At 42.4% G+C, this 10000-nt stretch overlaps 1 protein-coding gene and 1 non-coding gene across 2 annotated transcripts; both read right to left on the reverse strand.

The window, feature by feature from the left end:
- Nucleotides 1-352: 352 nt before the first annotated feature.
- On the reverse strand, nt 353-426 carry trnan-guu (transfer RNA asparagine (anticodon GUU)). Its single transcript has one exon. It is a non-coding gene; the product is annotated as a tRNA-Asn (tRNA).
- A 2863-nt stretch (nt 427-3289) lies between these two features.
- On the reverse strand, nt 3290-9819 carry LOC137047412 (uncharacterized). The gene is made up of 9 exons (XM_067425045.1): nt 9739-9819; nt 7647-8265; nt 7321-7542; nt 5611-7203; nt 5266-5469; nt 5054-5145; nt 4504-4571; nt 4122-4375; nt 3290-3531 (listed from the first exon to the last, which is right to left on the reverse strand). The coding sequence occupies exons 2-8, from the start codon at nt 8263-8265 to the stop codon at nt 4282-4284; spliced, it is 2892 nt and encodes a 963-aa protein (XP_067281146.1). The 5' UTR covers nt 9739-9819; the 3' UTR covers nt 3290-3531; nt 4122-4281.
- Nucleotides 9820-10000: the final 181 nt, after the last annotated feature.

Genomic DNA, 10000 nt, shown 5'->3' on the forward strand with positions numbered 1-10000 from the left:
ATAGGCGCATGCCGAATCCCTTTGCCCCATGCCTGAGAGCCTGATAGGTTGAAAGTTACTGGTGCCCTCCTTATACGACCAAAGTCCCCAATCGATCACAGTCGGAAGTTGTTACCAGTGCTGGATGGTGTTTTAAAAGAAGGTGTGTTAGAGCAGGACCTCTTTGGATCAAGGGTCTCCGCCCCCTGGAACAAAACGCGAACATTCCATCCCCACGCCACAGCAAACTTGAGCTGATGTAAACTTTCACAAAACAACCACTGTGTTTCTGTAACGCAACCCAACCCACGTGGGCAAACTTCTGGGCCTGTGTCAGAGGTCGCGTGGTAGCACGACACCGAAAAACAGTCTTCGTCCCTGGGTGGGCTCGAACCACCAACCTTTCGGTTAACAGCCGAACGCGCTAACCGATTGCGCCACAGAGACTGCCGGCGAGCAGGGACGTGGGTGAGGCAATCGAAAATCAGACTTGGACGTTGCCAGGCGACGAAGAACTGGCTTTCCCCACTGGAAAACGAGAGCCCTTCGGGAAGTGAGAACGCTAATAGAAGCGCCCAACGTGGGGCTCGAACCCACGACCCTGAGATTAAGAGTCTCATGCTCTACCGACTGCGCCAAGGACGGCGCGTATACGTCTATCAAAGCCATCCACAACTCCGTGAAATGTACCCGGAGATCGTCGGATCGAATCCCGCTCGACCCCAACTTTTGATCATGTAAACCAGAGTAATAAATATATATAAAATTAACTAAAATAACGTAGAAATGGAACGTAGGCGTCATTTATAATCCAGAGGTAACGTTTTGTGATAATGAAGGCAAAGAATAAGACAAATATTGGTGATTAATGTTATTTTTCTACACATTTAAATGAACGAAGGTTTATTCAGTTACTAAAACATCGAACAAAATGTATGTATAACAAATTCATTACACATTCAAATTAAAAAAATTAATGTATACACATTTTAAATTCATATAATTCTGTGTAGAAATTAAAAGGTGTGGTAAACAATAATAATAAGAGGAAGAAGAATAAAGAAATACAGAAACGTCCAGACCCTTTTTATATATTTTATTATAATTACAACAACAATTAGTAGTGGTGATAATAATAATAATAATAACGAAAGGTTATTATTAATAATAATAATAGTATTAATAATAATCAGGTACATAAATAAATCAAGGATTATACAAATACACTAAAAATAATTATCATCTGTTAATATTAATTTACATATATACATAATTATTAATAACCTCTCTTAGTATAAAAACTGCAAAGAAATGTAATCAAATAAAATGTAAAATAGACAATAGCCATCTATTGTGCAAACTGGAGACCCATCATTCCCTGAGCTGACAATTTCCCAACCAAGTGAAAGTCAGTAACTTTGATTTAAAAAAACTCACACATAAATAACAAAGTAAACTTAGTATATGTTAAATTTATACAAAAAATATTTTCCCAACAGAGACCTAGAGCAGAGTAAACTGCTTGCAGTTTACTCTGCTCTAGGTCTCTGTTGGGAAAATATTGTTGAAGAATGTTGAAAAAAACATGAAAAACCACCCAGATGTTGGAGATGTGTAAATTACTCTATAATGCAAACATTAACCAAATAAAAATAACTAAATAAATAAATACAATAAGAAATTAAGAACCTGGAGGGTTGTCATTTCCAGTTTTTTTTTTCCTATAACCTCGTTCCTCTAGCACAGCCCTCCATTCACTATATGACTGAGTCTCAGACTCTTTGCAGTACCAGTTGCCGAAGTACTGAAGATGTGATGGTGGCTTTCTCTCTTTTTTACACTTTTTGCACATAATAACATCTGTCTTCCTCACATATTTTCTTGTGACAGTTCCAGTGTTTTCCCTCTCCTGTTTTCTCTTTCGGTATTGCTGAGTGGAGTAAGGAACATCTTGACTGGGTGTCTGTGTTTGAGGTGATGGTGGCATAGCTGAAAGAAATGGGATGTTGAAGAACATCATCTGTGAGGTACCAGGCACTGGAGGAAGCTGCACAGATGGTAGAACGAAAGGGAGAGAGACAGGTGGTGCTGGTGCAATGACAGGATGTGTCATTTGATGCGATGGTGGAGCCTGGGAGATGGTCTGAGGTTGGGACCTCCCCTTGAGTTTTGCCTCCCCAGCAGTGTTTGGTGGCAGGACAAACAGGTGAGGCTCAGCCAGATTGGCTGAATACAGAATTGGTCCTTTCTGCATAGCTGCAGGAAGCTTCTCAGGTCCTGCCATGGGTGCGCCTGGGGCTTGGATTCCCTGCTTTAAAATGTCCTGCTCCTGTGACTTGCAGCGTCTGCTGAACCTGGGAAAATATAAAACAAGCGCTATTATTACAAAATTATGTGTGATAAACAAGTTTTTGCTCACAACTATGATGCAGCAGCATGACAGAGCGGGGGTTAGAGGAAGGGGTAAGGGTAGAGAAAGGGGTAGGGGTATGGGTAGAGGAAGGGTTAGGGGTAGAGGAAGGGTTAGGGGTAGAGAAAGGGGTAGGGGTAGAGGAAGGGTTAGGGGTAGAGGAAGGGTTAGGGGTAGAGGAAGGGTTAGGGGTAGAGGAAGGGGTAGGGTTAGGGGTAGAGGAAGGGTTAGGGTTAGGGGTAGAGGAAGGGGTAGGGTTAGGGTTAGAGGAAGGGGTAGGGGTTGAGGAAGGGTTAGGGGTAGAGGAAGGGTTAGGGGTAGAGAAAGGGCTAGGGGTAGAGGAAGGGGTAGGGTTAGAGGAAGGGTTAGGGTTCGAGGAAGGGTTAGGGGTAGAGGAAGGGGTAGGGGTAGGGGTAGGGAAGGGTTAGAGGAAGGGGTAGGGGTTGAGGAAGGGTTAGGGGTAGAGGAAGGGTTAGGGGTAGAGAAAGGGGTAGGGGTAGAGGAAGGGTTAGGGTTAGAGGAAGGGTTAGGGTTCGAGGAAGGGTTAGGGGTAGAGGAAGGGGTAGGGGTAGGGAAGGGTTAGGGTTAGGGTTAGAGGAAGGGGTAGGGGTTGAGGAAGGGTTAGGGGTAGAGGAAGGGTTAGGGGTAGAGAAAGGGGTAGGGGTAGAGGAAGGGTTAGGGTTAGGGGTAGAGGAAGGGGTAGGGTTAGAGGAAGGGTTAGGGTTCGAGGAAGGGTTAGGGGTAGGGTTAGGGGTAGAGGAAGGGGTAGGGGTAGGGGTAGGGGTAGGGAAGGTTTAGGCCTAACCCTACCATGTAAATTACTTGAAACCTCTGTGTAGCCCTCAGCTGCTTTGATTTAAGTTTAGGGTTAACGGTAACAATGCTAACTTACTCACCATTGTGTGACTGTTGCAGCGTTCACTTCTGGGAGCTGGATGGTGGTCTCGGTCATCACCTTAGCATTGGTGATGATGCACTCTCGGATGTGCTTGTAAGCTCGTGCCACCATTGTGAAGCGGGACACCCTCACTCCGTCACAGCGCACCGCGTTTGGGTAGAGAGCACAGAGCCTTGTGAAGATGGCCTCCACCACTCGGTTGCAGTCAGGCCACTGTGCAGGACTATGAGCCCCAACGAAACACCTGTAAATGACAGCAGAATACATATTATTAATACAAGATTATTTTATTGTTTTGTTTAATTGTTTTATTTCCCCTTTTCTATTCTGTCTGTTTTACTTTTTGTTGTCTTTATGGTCAATGTTGAAATATATGCATAAATTAGATCACTACTGGGTTACTGTGTTATGGCATTTTTCACAATACAGACTGCACATTATCCCGCTTATTACATGGCTACTTACTAAAAGACAGTAAAAGATAAATAATTTGACACTAAATATTGATCCAAAGTGATTTTATTGATTAAGAAATTTTAAAGATTAAGAAATCTTGCTAAATAAAATTGATGTATGGTTGGAACTGCATCCATAGCAACGTAACATAGCAACATAAAGTCAGCATTAAACATAACTCACAACTAATAATTTAAGTTATAACTAACTTTGAACTAAGTAAGTCTGCGGGAAGATAAGCTAGGCATCGAGGCGTCAGATTTTACAACTTTGATTAAACAGGGGTTAGGGTCACCACCCTGCATGGGTGGTGATATTTCAGCCAGTTTCAGTTATATTTATGCAAAAAATACCCTTCGTTTGCTAAATTTAACATACCTTTTTGTGCTCTCCACACCTGGTGCCACAATCTTCTTTGTAGCCCTGAATCGTCCCTGTTTTAAGGTGGTTTTATGACGTGGTGAGTAAATGGTCTTGTTCTTGTCATACTCCCCCATTGCTTGCCATAGGGTGATGATCTTGACGCACTCGTCTCCAGTCAAGGCCAGACGGTGATCTCTAAGGCTAACCAAAAACTCTGCCAAGTCCTGCACGGCTCCATACCCCTCAATATTATCAGGTCCAACAGAATCCTAAAATGAAAGATTATTTAGGAACTTTTGATAGCAGTAATGAATACAAATATTCACATGAAAGCATAGGCAACATTACCCAGGTTTGGTTTAAACACATATAAATGTACATTTAAAAAGAAACTTACATCATGTGAAGTGTTCTCTTCAGATGTTGGTAGATGAGGAGTTTCTGTGGATAATTGGTCCACTGGGACTACATGAAAAAGGTAAATATTTAGTTAAAATGTGTATTTGTGTCTTTCAATATGACAAATTTAAATTAGAGTTAGTGTGACTGAAACATCTATCAATATTTTGGTAAAACTCACAGCTATGAGCTTCAGGAGAGAGTGCAGGCTTTGAATGAGTGTGTAGTGAGCTAAAAACAGGCGATGGCACTGGTGATGGAGGGACCACAGACAGTGATGACATGGGCTTGAAAACAGACGATGGGACTGGTGATGGAGGGACCACAGACAGTGATGACATGGGCTTGAAAACAGGCGATGGGACTGGTGATGGAGGGACCACAGACAGTGATGACATGGGGCTGGTTGCTGGAGGGGTTGGACATGATGCTGCAGACACTGATGCTTCTGAAGAAGAAGCAGGTGTCTGTTCTGTGTCGAAGGTGGGGACAGTGATGTCGTGAATCTCCTCAAGTTCAGCATAATCTTCATCCACCTCTGTACCAACCTCAGTCGTCTCTGACTCTTCAATGGCCAACTTATAGTCCTGCAGAACTTTACCAGTTTGCTGGTAAAGGTACTCCACTCCAATAAGTTCACCTTTAAAATATTAAAACATTGACAATAAGATAATATACCAGGATATTATAACTCAGTGGAAAAATTGTATGTGTACACATGACTGTAATTGTAACTAAAAAAAAACAAATAGTTATCTACCAGTGTACTTTCTTGGCCCAACATATGGGATGATTTTCTTGCCCATAACCTCCTCTGCAAGAGTATTGACAGCATGGCGCAGAAGATGATTATAAGAATGTGACTGCTGCTCATCTGTTGTTGCTGCCACAGCCCGGTCCTCATTCCACCTTGCAAGTCCATCCAAAAGGTACGCCTGGAAGAAGGTGTCACTTGCCAGCGTACCTGTACATTGAAAACAAAAAGACCACAGAATGGGTTACGCATAAATACACAAATACCTGTACTTGCAATCATCATAATTATTTAAAATATATAATTACATCATATCAGTATTTTAGTAATTCAGTTAAGTCAATTATTTACCTGGGATGAATCTGTTAAGGTGTAGGTGAAATGACTCAAGCGAAGTGGAACCTCTGGCACAGCGGTAGGTTGGCAGGCGGTGCCCTCCCTTCACTACAGTGCCAGTCTGCATGTAGAGCTGCACACCTACAGGATCCTGGATGCAGGCCACATGCTTCCGCTGGGACTTTAAGATCTCTCTCATCCGGGCTGAATTTATTAGTGGTACTCCCAGAGTGTCACGACCAGCATCTCCATCAAAGGCCTGAATATGGCTCTCAATCAGCGCCAGGGTCTCCTTGGTCCCACGAGTGGTTCTCCTGCAATGTAGGGCTAGCTCACTACGGCTGATACAGCGCAGCACATCAGCCTCGGATGATGGTTTCCGGTCAGCTTCCAGCTCTGCGCGCTTCGCCTTCTTAAGTGCAGTCAGGTCGTCCTGGTCCCACATGAAAATACAGTGGCTGAGGCGACTCATAAATGTTGCATACAGCTGGTGAGAGTCGGTGGTGCACCCCACAGCAAATCTCCGCATGAAGTGCCATATATCTAACCGGATGGTCATTTGGTCCCACTCTTCAAACATCCTCCTCAGAAGAGTGTTGCCACAGCAGTCTCGGTCAACATACATTATCTCAGGAGGAGCCACCCCAGCCACTCTGTATCGCTTGATGAGGCCTTCAATCATTGGTCCGAGACCAAAGCCTTCACTGGCTGTGAGCACGGACATGATCACCTGTCCATGCTCATTTCCAACGTTGGTTGCCCATGTAGCGGTGCCATAGCTGCGTCCTGCTAGTTTTCTGGCCACTTTTTTAGTAGAATCCATTTTTAAGATACGACCATATTGAGATGTTATAGTGGCCTTGATTTCGTCCAGCCTTTGCAGGACATCCTGGGCATACACCTGCATTAGCCACCGGTGCTTAGGGACAGAAGGCATTGAAAGAGCAGGTTCAAATGTCACAGGCAGGATCAGGTTTGATGTGACAGCACTGGCAATCCCCTTGCAATCTGTCAGATACTGGACTGTTTTTTCCAACCACACCTCAGCATGACGCTCCTGCAACTTGCGCTGGATCTGGCTGCTGCTGTTTCCCAGTCCTCGCTGACGCATCAAACTTACTACCTCGATGTCACATGCAAGTTTTGATGTGAGAATGCAAGGGAACTGCACCCTGTGGCCAATGTCGAGCTGGGAGACGATATCATGGCTCCAGCTGATGACCTTCCTCTTACATCTTCGGCAGGCCAGGTACTCAGATGCCACAAAGTACATCTTACCGAAGGCAAACACCTGTCTGATCTTTTGATGCAAGCCAGCTGAGGTCAGAAGGTCTTTCTGACAGTCTGGATGCGGACAGGTCAGCTTCACTTGCCACAGTTTTCGTGGCATCCAGAGCAGCAGGGGATGGCCAAAGTAATTCTCTAAGGGAGGAGACTTACTGGTCTTCAGTGGCACCTGTGGAGGATACCACCAAAGTTTGTCCACCCTGCTAAAGATTAGCTCAGGATGCCCTTGTGCTGACCACCTGAACAGGGCCTTGGACATCCACCTCTGGTCCACTTCAGGCAGGGTATTTATCCATCCAGCTGGAAGACAGACTCGTCGTACTGGAACCCCCCAAAGAGAAATAAACACATAAATAAACAAGTGCAAACTCACATTGCTTTACTTTATTATTCCTGGAAAGGAAACTTTAATATATATTTTTTAAAGTATATACGTACATCCCACATGTGCCTCCTCAAACTTATTTGCCTCTGCCAGCAGTGTGCTGTCATCTATCTCAGTGGACACAGAGGGGCGGGTGAGGGTGGCTGAGGGTCCTGTGTGTGCCTCAGAGGAGGCAGTCGGGCGGGTGAGGGTGGCTGAGGGTCCTGTGTGTGCCTCAGAGGAGGCAGTCGGGCGTGTGAGGGTGGCTGAGGGCCGTGCACGTGCCTGGGCCAAAGCTTCAAAACAAAACACAGGACAAACAGATAAACATGACTACTGAACAAAAACATAAATAATAACAAACCAAAAAAAGAAAAGTGTAAAATAAATGTTTGCTTACAAGGTGTGGCTTTGACGGGGGAAATCAGCCTTTTTACGGTCTTGGTCATGCTTTTCTGGGTAGGCAACTTCCCAACCAAGAGGGAGCGGAGAGAGGCAGTGGAAGTATGGGTGGTGGCAGTGTGCTGGGTAGGGGGAGTGATTTGTGTGGGGCCAGTGTGCTGTGTGGGGGGAGTGAGCTGGGTGGTAGCAGATTGCCCAGCATATTGCTCTTCCTTCATGGCAATGGCAATTCTGCCAGAAGGGAAAAGCTCGATATACTCCCTGAAACTCCCCTTGTTGTGGGCATGTTCTTGGGAGTCTTTGCTGCCTCCTGTGGGGTCCCTCTTTATAGCTGCCACCAGGTAAGCAGCATACCCCAGGGCATTTTCAGCCACCCACCTAAATGTTTGCCCGCGAAATACACCAAACTGGATTTCAAAGAAACCTAGCAGGTGTTTTCTGTTAGCTAGATCTCCGTGGTACAGACTTAAGCTTTTCTTGGCCTTGTCCAGCACTACCTCTGGGGACAGGGGTCTTGTGTACGGCTTTCCTTTGTTAGCCTCCTTCACCTTTGCCGCTTCCACTGTATCTGTCATATTCAGGCTGCCATCAGCCCGTCTCCTAAAGTGAGGTTCCATCTAAATTATAAAATGAATATATAAAAAAGACAATAGGGAAACAGGAAAACACGTTTGGTAACACATTAATTAATGCAGCTGTGTATATCACATTATTAGATTTACTCATGATCACTGTAAAATGTTGATTTTATATTATGCTTTGTCTGTGTATAGTTTTCCTACAGGCTCAAAATGTTGGCTAACATATTAAAATCATCAGAGATAATTTTTTCACTAATATTGCACCATTAAATAAAATTTATGTTCCACGTCAGAAAAAGAAGAGTTATCAAGTAATGGCTAGTGGATAATGGAAAGTCTATTCCAGGAATTTTCAAAGTTGTAAACTTTACATGGGAATTAACAGGAATATATGAGAATTAATGGAAATAAACAGAGAAGTTTCTAAATTAGTTTAGCCTGCAGCAAGGAACTTAATTGTAGTTGAAAAAAAATCTTAGTTAAAACAACCAGATTTAATTCACTACTGTTGATTTTATACCTCACACATGCACATAACACACTACTGACTGCAGGGCTATTGAGGCCATTCCTAAATAACATGGACAGTTGATAAATATTATTGTGAAATATTACAATTTAAAATAATGTTGTTTTTTTTTACTATACTTTAATATATTATTTATTTCTGTGATGCAAAGCTGAATTTTCATCCGCCATTACTTCTGTGTCACATGATCCTTCAGAAATGTAATTTTGCCACACACAAAAATAAAACTAAAAATAATAATTAAATAAACAGATTTTTTTCAGGATTATTTGATGATTAATTAAAGAAAAGATTAACAATAAGAGTAATAATAATAATAATAATGTACAAATAAATAACTAGTAACAATATACACTACCATCAAAAAATCTGAGATCAGTAATTATTTGTCTTGTTTTTGGAAAGAAATTAATAATAATTTTCAGCAAGCAAGTATGTGTTTAATTGATTAAAAAGTTAGAGAATTAATTGTTACAAAACATTGCTATTTTAAATAAATGCGGTTCTTTTTAACTTTTTATTCATCAATGAATCCTGAAAAAGGTATTAACGTTACAAGTTCCAAAAAATATTAAGCAGCACAACTGTTTCCAACAGTGATAATAATTCAACATATTAGAATGATTTCTGAAGGATCATGTCACATTGAAATAAACAACATAAGCATAACAATTAGAACAATAAACATTCCCATAAATTCCTGTTAAATTTCCAAACTGGGATATTTCCAAAACTCCCCAGTTAAGCTGAATTAAAATCTTTCGCCGTTTGCAATCCTAAATCTATGTGATCTCCTTTAAAAACCTTTTTTCCCAGAAGTAAAGGTAAAGTAACGGTCATGCATTCAAAATTGTACTTAGCTAAAACAAGTTTAGCATCAAATATGCTGCATCAAATGTAATGTATTAAAAAAGTAGAAGTATCATGTACATTATTTATGTAGATTATAATTAGTGATGATTTACAAAAGACTGACTTACTTTGCAAATGTTGTTTGTTAAGAAGTTATAACGTCAATGAAATAGTATCATCTCCAGCGTAAATTATTTCGCTTGTCTCCGGGTGCGCTTGACGTTGATTGGTCTATTCCTGAATGATTCGTGATAGCGATACGAGCGGCGATTGGCCATAGCATTCGAATCATGGATGAATCGTGATAGCGATACGAGCGGCGATTGGCCATAGCATTCGAATCATGGATGCAACCGGGAACGTGATTGGCTGTCATAATCATGAAAAACC

Source organism: Pseudorasbora parva, chromosome 2 (assembly GCF_024679245.1).
Source record: "Pseudorasbora parva isolate DD20220531a chromosome 2, ASM2467924v1, whole genome shotgun sequence".
Classification (NCBI taxonomy): domain Eukaryota; kingdom Metazoa; phylum Chordata; class Actinopteri; order Cypriniformes; family Gobionidae; genus Pseudorasbora; species Pseudorasbora parva.